Source organism: Nyctereutes procyonoides, unplaced genomic scaffold (genome assembly GCF_905146905.1).
Source record: "Nyctereutes procyonoides isolate TBG_1078 unplaced genomic scaffold, NYPRO_anot_genome, whole genome shotgun sequence".
Classification (NCBI taxonomy): domain Eukaryota; kingdom Metazoa; phylum Chordata; class Mammalia; order Carnivora; family Canidae; genus Nyctereutes; species Nyctereutes procyonoides.
Genome location: NW_026575142.1, coordinates 5,624,054 through 5,638,328, shown reverse-complemented (window position 1 = coordinate 5,638,328; position 14,275 = coordinate 5,624,054). Strand labels below are relative to the sequence as shown.

Below are 14,275 nucleotides of genomic sequence, written 5' to 3'. Positions count from 1 at the left end.
TTGGTCAGCTTCTCTCCTTCTGCTTGACTCACTACAGTTAGGAAAACTTCAGCAGGCAATAACTCTCACACGATACACAGCCGTCTTCACTCACCATGAATTCCCTGGGCTACAAGATCACGTGAGGCCAAAATATTCACTGATGACTAAAAGATATTCTCCGCATAATCCTAGCTATTCAATTACATAATCGAACAGAAATTTGAGTTTTACTAGGATGCTAGTAGTATATAGATCTTAGGAAATCATAGTCTTGGAGTAGTCATTCAGTTATTCAATGTTTGAATCTCCTCTGCTTTCCACCCACCATATAGTTACCCAGAGTCAACTTTAATCTCGTATTTGGCAGAGGAATAGGCAAAAATAAACATAGTGTCTCATACATAGTTGAACCACATAAGTAATTTACAATAACCGCTACCATTTGTAGATGCTTCTGCAGGGTCTGTACACCTTGCATTATTTTCATCCCTCACAACAATGCTCTGAGATTCTAAGTTCCATATTATAAGGTTTACCTTTTGTCATTTTTGTTTGTGTTTGTGACACAGTCACATCCTCAACAATTTCCCCTGGTCAGGTCCTGACACTTCATTCTCTTCCTTTCTTAGAAGCTTTTTAAACACCCTCCAAAAAAAGTTTCTTGGTCTTCCAGATTGAGTTAATGTTGCTGCTGGACAATATTTACTAGCTATATCTTTCAAATTTCAATATTTACTAGCTACATCTTTCAAATGTAAGGTTGTTGCATATGGCCTACTGTGTTTTTGTTTTTGTTTTTTATAGTGAAACATTTTTAAGTTTTCACGTCTTGCAATGTGCTATGTGGGGCACTGACGATACAATAATAATGAGATGGATTCCACCTCTTTCCTCTTGTTATCTTCAGAAGACAAAGAGAAGGACTGCCTAAAATGCAGAACAATTAGGTTGTCAGTAATAATACATGAAGTGCAAACAGAGTACCTAGAAGGGTCACCTAACTTAGTCTCAGATAATCATGAGTGATTTTTCTCTGACTTTTATGATATTCTGATTAGGCCCCAACTTTCCCACCTGGTCTTTCAGAAATTCCATTTCAAGATGCTTGTGGTCTCACAAAGACACTGCCTTTTTGCCAGCCTGTACTTCCTTTTTCACTCCGTTTAACTTAAAAATCTTTTCTCCACAAATCCCTTTGGCCAGTTTTTTAAGAGAAGATTTTTCCAGACAATTTTGTCTTCACCAATAAGACTCTGGCTTGCGAAAATTAAAGACTTCTGTTTTACAGCATTTAATGTTGTTATTCCATCTTTAAAAGCAAAACAGTCAGCTAAAATTTTATTTTAGATCACAGAAAAATTGATAGAGATTGGTAATAGCAGAACTAATGGTGCATGTCAGTTTTGAAAAGACAACTACTTTATATAAACCATAAATTGTGAAGACAAAGCAAGATAGAGCTCCAAAAATAAATGTATAGGGTTTTTCTTTAATATAACCAAAACAATTGCTGAAGGAACAAAGGGAGAAGGAAGGAAAAAAATAATTTGATCAGATTGCTTCCTTATCAACTCTATGTGGCAAAAAAGGATAAGTAATGAAAGAAAAGCTGCATAAAAACTAAAAGGGGAAAATGTATACAGAATTGCAAGTTAAGTTTACAAAAAATTTTGTAACATAATATGACATTTGGTTATACAGTGTTCACAGTAGGAGTAACAAAATAAATAACTATTTCATATATGTGACTATTTCAGATAAACACCCTAAAAATTAGCTAAGCCTATGCAATGAAGCTAAGTGATACATATCCCAAATCAGCTCTTGGCTGCTACATTATTCATATACCACTTATCTGGTTTCCACAATTTATTCCCCCTACTGCTTTGATACCCTTCCTCTCTTATTTTTTCCTATCACTCACTCCTTTTACCCCATCAAAAATTAGCAAAAGTTTCAAAGCTTATCAAGGTAAAAATTGAGGTCACGTTTTTCTTACCCTCTCCTACATCTGGTAGTGATAAACTTATACTGGGGTGATTCAGATAATAGAAGAAATATGTAGGTAAGGAGGAACAAGATAGAAAATCACTTTCTCCTTTTTCTTTGTGGTTGCAAAGAAGAGGCCTAGAAGAGTGGAAACTGGGCCTTCCCATGCCCTGCATGACCTGTTGTCAGGGCAACAGGATGTGTGGGGAGCCCTGGCCTTCCCAGTGCCTGTTGCCAGGGTAACAGGATATGAACCATCTTTCCTTATGCAACCATGCAGTTTCCCTGCCTTATTTTATGTTTCTCTTCTATTTGGTGGGAAATTATATTTTTTCACAGAAACCTAAAAGTGACACACTTCAACACAAAGCCCACTGAGAAATCACATATTGAAGAAAATATTGTAAGTAGGGGCATGCAGTTGATACAGTTGCTGGTGGAAATAAGTGGAAGAGAATCTTACTGATTTTCTGAAAATTGCTCTTTATTTTAATAATTGTTTGACTGGATCAAAGAAGAAAATGAAAGATGATGGTGAGAGGGGGAAAAAAGCAGAGTGGTAGTAGGAAAAAAAAACCCTTGAAAGCCAGAGAAGAATTATCTGAAAATGTTAGAAGCTAACAGCCTGATTTTGAGTGTATATTGTTGACTTTTTTGTGTGCAAACCATCTTGCAACTAGTGGCCAAAAACAATAAACACTTATTATTTCCTTATGACTTTGAGGAAGTTAGATAGTCCCAGATGACTTCACTCACATATCTGGTGGTTAATGGTTTGGCTGGTCTAAAGGGGACTCAGCTGGAATGGTTTATATCTGCTTCACATGCTCCTCCTCCAGTAAGTTTGACCAGGCTTCTTCCCATGCTGGTATGAGAGTTACAAAGAGCAGCAGGAGAGAGTAAACTCCAATGCATAAGCCCTTTCCAACCCTTCACTTGTGTCCCATTTGCTAAGAGCCCATTAGCCAAAGCAAGTTGCATTGCCAAGCTCAGAGTCAACCTGGGAGGGATTACCCAAGAGTGGATATTGGAAACCACAAATTGGGCCATATTGCAACAGTGAACAACAGCATGAAAGAATTTATGGGAAACAGAGAGCTCTTTGGCAAACGTGAGATATTAAGGCAGAGATTTGCTGGAGGATAAAATGTCAAGAGGGTCACACTTACAAAGACACTGTTTTCGGTTGGTACCAGTAGGAGGTACTGCAGATTTTGTGAGCTCTAAAAGTTTGAAAGGAGCTCCTTAACTCATCTAATAACCACCTCCAAACACAGTCTAAAAATGGATGAGAAAAACGCTGTGTACCTTTACATAGTTTATGTTCTCTGTGGGAAATAAAGCAGAATAAACTCCATTTAAATGATTTTCCTAAAACAAAAAGAGAAAAGATTCTTCTCACTCTACTTCAGGAAAGAACTTTACTGCATGCATAAAATCCTTTATAACAAGAAGCAGCAGCATAGCAGGAAGAAAATACCTAGTTTTAATCAATAGAACACCTGTCTTTATTCTTACTGGTAAATAAAATCTTCAGAGACAGACACCCAGATGTCTCTACCGTGCAGAGTTTGAGGTATTTTTTTTCCCATTTTGTTTGGGATACTAAAGGCCAAATAAATTAAAATAATTTTGTAAGAATCCAAACTCCGAAGAGGTGAGAGGGGTTAGGAAAAGTCAAGCCCCTTTGAAAATACTGCTAAGATCACTGTTAAAATAAGTTGATTAGGGATCCCTGGGTGGCGCAGCGGTTTGGCGCCTGCCTTTGGCCCAGGGCGTGATCCTGGAGTTGCAGGATCGAATCCCACGTCGGGCTCCCTGCATGGAGCCTGCTTCTCCCTCTGCCTGTGTCTCTGCCTCCCTCTCTCTCTCTCTCTGTGACTATCAAAAATTTAAAAAAATAAGTTGATTAAAGGGGTAATGGTAGTGCAAATCTAGGAGAAGGGAAGAAATAGAACCAGGGAGTTTCTGACATCTAAAGCATATGCCAAGTGATAACTCCCCTTGGAGTATGCAAAACTAGGCAAACAGATGGCAGGATTGTAGAAAAAATCAAAACAAGAGAATAGTTTTTAATTCCTAAAGTGTCAGGTTTTACAGTGAGTCTTTACAGTGAGTATTAAATAGAATTATCTAAGTCAGTGTTGATTGGAAAAGAAACATATGAGCCTATGAATCTGGCCTTCCATTTACTACCTGGGAAACATTGGTCAAGTCAGTTAATGTCTTTGAGGCTCAGTTTTCAGAAAAAATGGGATAATGGGGCTGAACCACACAGATAAAAACAAAAATCTTTTAAAAATTATAAAGCACAAAAAATTATAAAATATGATTTCTACTATGATTCATTTATAAGTTTAAGCTAACTAAAAATAGGATTGATGCACAAGTTGTTCAGTGTTTTCCTACCTTGCTCCAAATGCTGTTTATTTTGAAACAAGTCTTAGAAAGTCCACTTTTAAGAGTCAGCATACTATTACTTTTCTACTAAGAAGTCTGTTTTTATTTTCTTCTAAGTCATCAAGTACTTGATTCATGTACAAAATTCCAAGAATCCTTTGATCTTCCATTCTTATGCAGAGCTTAATTAAGGTTGACCTCTGTTTCCTTGCCCTTTGGACACTGTACTTAGGACTTTACTATTTTTTTCAGGACTAATTAGAAGTGTGTTTGAGTAGCTATAAACATCAAAATTTTACCTAGCAGAAATTATCGGCATTCAGCATTTTCTGGGCCTATTTAATAAAAATGTGTTTTTAAACATTTCATAAAATACAATCTCTTTAAACAATTTCAAGAAAGTGTAGCTTTAAAAGAAGAAACCAGAAGGGATATAACATTTCATTTATATGCCTCTCATGACCTATTACCACTTGTATGTCCTTCCTTAACAATAGATGGTTATTCATGCCTAATACTAGCTCAGACCAGGTATTTGGAATACTGTGATTCTCATGAGCCTTTAACATTATCATCTGTTTAATGATGTTAGTGAACAGTTCCTTTCATATCCAAAGGGCTTACAGCACAGACCTTTCAGAGGGGAATCAGACTTGCTCAAATATTTACATTTGATTAGCTGATTGAAATATGTTAGAATAAGGGACAAAATCTAATAATATAATGGTAATTTGGTATTTTCTAAAATGAATCAGCAAAAGGAAGGACTACGGGACAAGACAGTAATTACTTGGAAGTCAATTCCATTGTGAACCAGACCTAGACTGGGATAAGGAAAGACCTAAAGAATGATTTTCAAGTCAGAGTGACTCAAGAAATCAGACTAGCCCTGGGTTACACATGATTACAGAGCCCTAAAATCCACTCTACGGCCACCACAAGATGCTGAATTAAGGGTGCTAAATTCGTCAAGGAAATTCTTACCAGTGAAATTCAAGGTCAGCCCACTTCTCTTCCTCAGCAGTCTCCTTATTTACATGCCCATCACTCCTGCCCCAAGGAAATGTAAATCCTTGATATAAAAATCTGTGAATCTCTGTGAGAGCACTTCCACTGACCTAACAGAGCTTCCTTTCTCATCTTGACAACTCTCTCCACTGATTCTGATAAGAAAATTACTTGAAAAAAACAGAATTCTGCATTTGCATATAATATTAGCAATAATAATGATCATGGCTAGAATTGTTTGAATTCTGGACACTGTTCTAAGAAGTTCACAAGACTTACTCATTTAATCTTCTCAGTATCTAGGAGATAGGTAATGATATCATTCCATTTTACAGATAAAAAAACCTAAGATCAATCGGAGAAGGACAAACAGTGTATGTTCTCATTCATTTGGGGAATATGAATAATAGTGAAAGGGAATATAAGGGAAGGGAGAAGAAATGAGTGGGAAATATCAGAAAGGGAGACAGAACATAAAGACTCCTAACTCTGAGAAATGAACTAGGGGTGGTGGAAGGGGAGGAGGGCGGGGGGTGGGGGTGAATGGGTGACGGGCACTGAGGGGGACACTTGACGGGATGAGCACTGGGTGTTATTCTGTATGTTGGTAAATTGAACACCAATAAAAATTAATTTATTAAAAGAAACCTAAGATATCAAAAAATCAGCAACTTGGAGAAGATCATATAGCTTGTTAAATAGCAGAGTTGATATAAACATAAGAATAGATAAAATTACAGAAATATTAATAATTACAGTATTTTAAGAGATTACTGTATGCCAGATACTATGCTGTATTTCTTATATACATTATTTTATTTAATTTTCACTACCTTGATTTAGGCACTATCGCGATTCTTTGATCCTAATCCTTCCCTTTTAAGTGGAAGGATTTTCGACTGGAAAAGCCTTCCAGGCTGCCCTTTGCCACTTTTCATATTCTTTCACAGAGGAGGAGGAGTAACATTTGTTTGGGGAATGTGGAAAAAGAATTACACCTCGGAGTGTAAAATATCCTTTTCAGGGAGTGAGGAAAGGATATTTTGCTTGTAGAAAGTGTAGTCTCATCTGTTAGAGGTCACGAGGCACATTTAGGAGGTGAGACTTTGCTCCTGCTAGGGAGGTCTGCCTTTTGGGTGGAAAAATTGAATTCAAGGGTGTTCTGGCTTATTTAGCTGCAAAATCTTATCCCCCAACAGAAATTTAGTCTGCAATAAAGCTGACATAATGATCTTCATCAGCTGGACTCTAAATCTATGCCTCACTGAATCCTGAACTTGAACTCCTAAATCTAATCCCTCGTTTACTCCTGAACTTGGAGTGCCCAAGATCTCATGAGGTAGGTATCAATTTTTGTCTGCCTCAGCTGAAATAAGTCATTCCTATCTGAAGTACTCTTGGATACTTCCCAAGTAGCTCTTGGTCACATCACCCAGTGCATTTTCTTCAGGCACTTCTTGCTCTATATTAACTTTATTTCTTTATTGTCGTTGATATTGGTTTCCTCTGCTAAAACTTGAGTTCCCGTGCCTAAATTTATGCCTTATATAGCACACGACCAATGGTATTTACTAAATGAGTGAATGAATGATGAATAAAATAATTGGATTTTACAAATAAAGAAAGTGAAGTTTAGAAAAGTTAATAGATCTTCCATGATCACAGAGCTAAAGGACAGATGATATTAGAAATTACCTGGCTGATTCAGGTCTCTAATCTTATAGGGTACTCTAATCTTATAGGGTACTTTATTTTAACCATGTGTATTCTACAAACATAACATAATATTATATAAGGACTAAGACCTACTTTAAGATTGTATTTATATACCAGAACAGATTTTGTGAAGTGGTTTTCTTTAGTTTTATGATGAAAGGATAGTTTTTAAACTGATTTTTCTGATCAATCCATCAAAACCATCATATACTCAACAATGTGAGAATAAAAACTGAGATTTATCAACAATTTCCAAAAAAAAAAAAAAGAGCATTAACATTCTTCCTTGGCATTTGAAATGAATCCACTATAAGCTCTCAATATCACAGCTTGGTAAGAAAATTGGGTGGTCTAGGCACGTAAACCAGGTTTAGATGGAAGACAGTGGGTTATTTTATAGCTAAAGATAAAGGGTATCTACTCTACTTCTCCATGGAGCAGCCAAGACTGGCTCCACCCCTAGGCATCCTATCTGTACGAGAAAACGAGAAAACGTGTGCTGGGGAGCAGTGCAGGGTGGGAGGGGAAGGGTAAGAATATAAAAATAGTCATGTTGATTAAGCACTCTGTTATTCTGTTATCGGAGGAATGTATCAGTTTCTTAGTGCTGCTGCATCAAATCTACCACAAACTTAGTAGCTTGAAACAACATAAATGGATTACTGCTAGTTCTGTAGGTCAAAAATTTGATGCAAGTTTCATGGCGCTAAAATCAAGGTTTTGGCAGAGCTGCGTTTTTCTTTTTGGAGACTTTAGAGAAGTATCTGCTTTTTGCCATTGCAAGCTTCTAGAGGTGACCCACATACCTTGCCTCCCAGCCTGTTTCCTCCATCTTCAACATTGACAAAGACAAATTGAGCCTTTCTTTCTCACAGCAGGCACTGTGACCTCTTCTTCTGCCTCACTCTTTCACTTTTAAGAACCTTTGTGATTACAATGGGCCCCCTTGGAAAATCCAGACTGATCTTCACAATTCAAAGTCTGCTGATTAGCAACCTTAATTCCATCTGCTACCTTAATTCCCCTTTGACATGTAGGGTAAATGTCATCAGAGATTCTAGCGATTAGGATATGGACATGTCTGGGGAGCAATTAGTCTGCCCACCACAATGCCCATTGACTAAGTTTTAAAGATCTTCATCCTTTTCTGTGATCATTTTGGGTAAACATTCTGAGAATGTTTTCTTTTTTTGTTTTGAAAGTAAGATGAATAAGAGCTGTAGATGGCACCTGGATCAGTCAGTTAACATGTGACTTCAGCTCAGGTCCTGATCTCAGGGTCCTGGGATCAAGCTCCTCCGTCAATGAGGAATCTGCTTCTCCTTCTCCCTCTTCTCTCCCCACCCCACTCCTGCTCATGCTCCCTCTCTCTTTCTAATAAATGAATAAAATCATTTTAAAAAGAAAAAGAGCTTTAGAGCTAGGTAGATCTGTATTTATATGCAAGTTTCACCAGATACTAGCTATTTAATGAACTTAGGATACTTACTTTTTTAAATCATTGGAAAAGTAAACAAGAATACATGTTATATTTGGAAAGTTCTGACAACCAGTAGATGATAAGCAAATATTACTTCTTTCCATCTTCTCCATTCCTACTCTATCTGTGCATCTATCTCCATTCCTCCCACCTGGCTTTAGGCCCTACTTTGGTAGCCTAACTGATTCTCTAATTTTGAAGTTACAACCACTAAATTTTATTTACTCATTGACTGATTGAAAAAGATTTATTGCATGATCTTCTATGTGCCAGGTATTGTGCTAGGTGCTAGGGATCCAAAAACAAATGCAATGAACATGATTCTTACCCTCGGGAACTTGTGGCCCAGCAGTGAAGGTAGATTTTGTTATGAAAAGGGAAGTCCAGGTTACTTTATGAGCAAAATATAGGAAACTAACCTAATATGGAAGGTCAAGAAGGATTTCCTTTGGAAGTGAAATGTAATGAGATCTTTGAACATTACTTAATAGTGAGTCCCTATTAGCATTTTGAGTAGGACAATTCTTCCTGACAAAGGAATCTCCCAAGCTCTGGAGGACATTTATCATGCCTGGACCCTGCTGCCCACTGAGTACGAAACACCCTCAAGCACTGCAATAACCAGAAACATCCCCACATATCTCTAAAAGCATCACAGGGAACACGAGCAGCCCTGGCTGAGAGAGGACGAAGGAGTGGTTCCCTTGGGAAGAGAGAACAAAATGAGCAAAGGCAGATGGGCAGTAAGCAGCATTTCTTTGGGGCAATCTTGTGCCTAACTGAGAGGGGGCCACAAGCGGGAGAGGCATGAGAAGAGGCTTCAAATGTATAGGGACACCCTCACCCTGTGCAGGACGCTGAACCTTGAAGGGAGGGTAGAGGGCAGGACAGTAAAAGGATCAGATTTGCTAATCTGTGATGCTGCTCCCTTCTAAAGTACAATGTCAGTTTGGGAATATGTGCTAATAGCTCCTGTCATTTTACCGGTTTTTGCCCATTTGTGTTCAAAATATGTATTTCTGCTACATTTTCTTGGTGATGAGGGTTTGGGAAACTCCATCTGAGAGCTGCTCAACACACCACCCTCTTCAGCAAAGTTACTTTAAATTTGTCATACAGTAATTAAACACTTCTTCTTTTCTCCTTCACTTTCTGCTTCTATTTTATTCTTCCATTACTGATGATCATGTTCACCACCAGTCAGAGAAAAAAAGAAAAAAAGGAGCTTACGTCTTTCAACTGTTGCATTCCCAATTCTAGGTCTTCATATCCAGACATTAGATGTTTGTCTAGATATGAAGAGATAAGGAGGTAAGCATCTGTATGTGCAAAATCAATTTTCATATAATTAAGTTAGTATCTAACTGTAAAATTCTCATAGGTTCTAGTCCTACATTAATAAAAACTGAAAGAATTGTCAATAAGTAACTACTATAAAGTACCACGTCTCAGATTTTTGTCTATAGTTTATAGCTTAAATTTTCCTCCCTTCTATTGAACAACTGAATAAGATAACACTCTGATTTAGTTTTTGCTATAATGCCATGTTCACTGCAATTTCTACTTGACCACACTTTTCTGGAAATGCTGTCACCCCTTAGATCAAACTCTTAGAACAGGGGTATTGACTGGAAAGAGCAGCAACGATGTTTTAAAATATGTTAATTTTTTTAATCCACAGCTGTGGAGCAATTTTTACATTTAAAAAAGAAAAAAGGGGGAGCCACGGTGGCTCACTCAGGTTGTGATCCCAGGGTCCTGGGATCAAGACCCACATTGAGCTCCCTGCAAGGAGCCTGCTTCTCCCTCTACCTGTGTCTCTGCCTCTCTCTCTGGGTCTCTCATGAATAAATAAATAAAAATCTTAATAAAAATAAATAAAACAGTACCATGACACAGAAAAAAGAATTATTTCTAAAATTTGGGGAAAAAACCCTGCATACATGAAAACACATACAAAATCTTCAAATCAACTCTCCTCATGGGAACCAATAAACTTAATGATCTAGCAAAGATTAGAGTCAGAAAAATCTCCTTAGTATGTAGGAAGTAGTATAGGTCCCAGAGTCACAGAAAACTTCTGAACCAGAAATTTCATCAGGTGTTGAGGTGACGGAAGAAATAGGAAGTGTTTTCCAGGTCCTAAACAACGGATACCTTATGAACAAGTATATGATTCTTTCAAAATGACATTTATGAAGGGCATGATGTCATACTCACTTGCTAACATTTCCCCCATCATGGATGATGAGACACAGTGTAGAATCCAAATTGTCATATTGAGAGACAGGTTAATGGGAGAAGATGGACTGATGGAAGAAGTGATAGACAAAGAAAGCCAAAGAAAAAAGCCATAACTGTAAAATAAAATTAATAGAATAATCATGCAAATCTACATCAGGAATCAGAAGAATTTTACCCTTGTTTCCACAAAGAAATAAGAGATTTCTTGGCACAACACTGAACATGGTGTCTCAATTAAATATTATATGAAGGAGATTTAAAAGGAACTCAAAAAAATCAACAAAATGGTAGAGAATAACTGATAATTTAATTTAGTTTACCGATGTTTTCACATGTGTTACAAAATTTAATAACTATGTCTGTGTGCTCAAAAAAGTGATTTACAATATTATGTTATATGATATTCCTTATAAAATATCTACCTAAAAATAAATAAAAAATAAAATATCTACCTGTAATAGTTCATGTTTCCTTATTTAAAGATAGCTGAATAAGCGTTAATTTATTTTAACCCTTGTCTCTATTTTTATCTAACCTCAAAAGTGTATGTATTATAAACCTACTCAAAAAACAGAATGTCCTGTTGAAATAAATCAATGTATTCGTGAAGTTAGATACAGTAAAAGTAAAAAAAATTACTTTCCAAATATCGAAAGGTCTTCATTGAGTCTTCTTTAACAAACCAAGAAAACTATTGCAAAATTGTTTGATAGTTTTTGTGAGTAGCATAATTTTATTTGGCACCACTTAAATAGTGAAATTCTAGCAGTAGAGATTTTGATAAGCTAAAATTTCTGTTTGAGTCAATATTACATTTTAAATAGGCAAGACAATTCCAGCAATGGAATAAAGAGACCCTCATATCACTGCTATGAATGCAGACTACACAAAAGACCATAATTAAACAATTTGGCTGTCATTAGTCATGCAGATTTTAGATTTAGAGCTTCTTGTTTTGACGATTCTAAACCTAGAATACTGGAAATGTCTTAAGTCAAAGTACAAGTTAAAGTAGTAGTACCAAAATGCAAATTCCTTCTTTTTTTTGATGCAAAGGCAATCAGTCATTTAAATCAGTTCAGTAATAATGATTCTTTTTTTAAAAAAAAACTAGTTTCAGTATTTTTTCCCCTAAATGGTCATTCAGTGGCTCTATGCGGACATACACCATATTTACTTAGTACATACATGTATGATTATATCCTACATCAACACAGAATATCAAATCACAAAAGTCTACTGTTGAATGACTCTATCACTCTCTACTGAAATAAAATGAGATTGATCTTTGAGATCAACTGATAAAGAAGAAGCCAGATAACTTTGCTCTAAAATGTTAGGTAAACACAAAGTCTCTTTTCAAATTTCTTAAAGACCTATGCACTACCATACATACATACATTTAAATAACTACATATATTCATACATTTAAGTGACTACAGAAAAATAAAACAAATACAAACAAAACCAACAAGCAAAAACATCCTGTCCTGATAAAGGGAAGAAATTCTAAAATAGGTTATAATATGATCTAAAATTTTTCCGGTACAGATGTTCACTTACTAATTAGGTTAGGACACAAATCATCTGATGACTGCCAATGTTTAATTTTCATCTATGGTAATTAATTTTGTGAGCTGTTATTTGCTTTTACAGGATTATTTGTTTCCCTAGAGAACAAATTCATCAAAAAACTATAATCTTAAATCTTCAATGGATCTTAAAAACATATTTCTCTAATTCATTCAAATACTGTAAGATGGCTTCCTTTTTTTAAAGTTATTCTCTGTTAAATGCTGTTTGCATTATTAGTGTGCTCTTATACTAGCCTACTGCAAAGCCATGTATTACTTCAAGTGTAAGAAAACACACAGACAATGCTATTTAAATATATAAACATCATTAAATGCATTCGAATGGAGGAAAGTAGAAGGGAATTTTCCTCTAAACAAAGTTTGACATAATTTTTCTTTTAAAAAATCATAGATATCAAAACAATAACATTAAAATTACTTAGATATTGCATTTTATATAATAATATGTAAATGAATCATTAGAAATAGGAATCCTAGAAAATCTCTATTTTGCCTAGTATAGTATTCCTTCAGCTATTATTATAGAAAATATATTTTCATTTGAGATCTGCAGATATACTAAGCAATTGCAATGGCCTGTAAATATTCATATTGCACATTTTTATTGAAATGTTAAAGCCAATTTTTAAATTATGACATAATTAAAATAAAGAAAATAACACAGGGTTCTGGAGAACTAAACAGAACTTAGCAGCATACACAAGAAAAAACTTAAATGTTTCAATAGCAGAGTGAATAGCAATGCAATTAAAGTTTGACTCAGGTACTTACAGTTCATGTTTGACATAAGCACATCTCTTGACCCACCTTAGTAAGGTCTATTTTATACCATGAGCTATTCTGTACTCTCAGAAGAAGTGAACTGGTTAACTTCAAGCCAAAACTCTCCAATAAGTTTGGAATCCCACTAGTGTTTTCACCACATTTTTTCTTAAAGAAATATCAACTAAGACAAAGAATAAGCACAATGGAGTATATATATTCAGTACCACATTAAATTTGCCCTTGCTTTTTCAAAATCTAATCACAGAGAAATAAGTACCAGTAGTAACCTTTCTGTTTTTCTGAAGGAAATTTTATTTTTGCAAGTATCTTGGCAAGCAGCATTCCTAGTTACTTTTCTGCGTATCTAAATGACATATCTAAAGAATACACAGAGAATGCATAGAAGAAGCCATGTGTTATTACAGCGAAGTGAATTCTCAGAGAGTTACTTTATGTTAAACATACAGGTGCAAAAAAGATAATAAATCAAGCAAGTTGATCTGAGACTGACACATGTTATTTTCTAAGAGAAAAATCTTTCTAAAGGAAACACTGGTCCACCAAGTCAGATAATAGGAAAAATTAGTCATGTTAATAGTCAAATTCTGGGTGGAGTGGGGGGAAATCAAACACAGAACCAAGCAAAGAGCTTACTCACATTCCTTTCAGGCGTTGCCACATTTTTTCAGTGTGTTCTCCTATGAGATACTTAAAAGTGGTGTTTTCCAATTCTTCAATTTCTGTAGCAGTTGACCCCATGATGATACTCCTAGGGCAATATAGTTACAGTCAGTCTCAGCAGCTAGAACAAGCATTCCTCAGTCCACTACAAATCTCAAACAGTTAGACAGTAGCATCTCTCATCTATCAAAATATTGCAGATTTACAAAGCTAAGGGCAGCCTCTGGCAGAATTGCTATTGACTTTGACAGGCATATCCACTGCTCCTCACCTCCCCCCGTCCCCCCCCCCCCAAGCAGACAGCAGTATAAGCAGATCCTCTGACCTCACAGGAACAATCGGCACATGTGAGCCTGCTACTGTACTACTGACCGACTGAGCGCTCCAGCTCTCCCCAAAAGCAGCTCATCTGTTA

At 36.1% G+C, this 14,275-nt stretch overlaps 1 protein-coding gene across 5 annotated transcripts in view; it reads right to left on the bottom strand.

Annotated features, from left to right (window-relative positions):
• Positions 1-14,275, bottom strand: part of PDE1A (phosphodiesterase 1A) — a 320,097-nt gene extending 305,822 nt beyond the window's left edge. For 4 of the 5 annotated variants that reach the window (XM_055308585.1, XM_055308587.1, XM_055308590.1 and 1 more), the window contains exons 1-2: positions 14,186-14,259; positions 13,838-13,948 (exon numbers count right to left, since the gene is read on the bottom strand). In XM_055308585.1, the coding sequence (XP_055164560.1) occupies positions 13,838-13,938 (101 nt within the window). In that variant the 5' untranslated portion in view covers positions 13,939-13,948; positions 14,186-14,259. Of the gene's footprint in view, positions 1-13,837; positions 13,949-14,185 lie in introns of all 5 variants that reach the window. The other variant, XM_055308586.1, reaches the window with a different exon arrangement.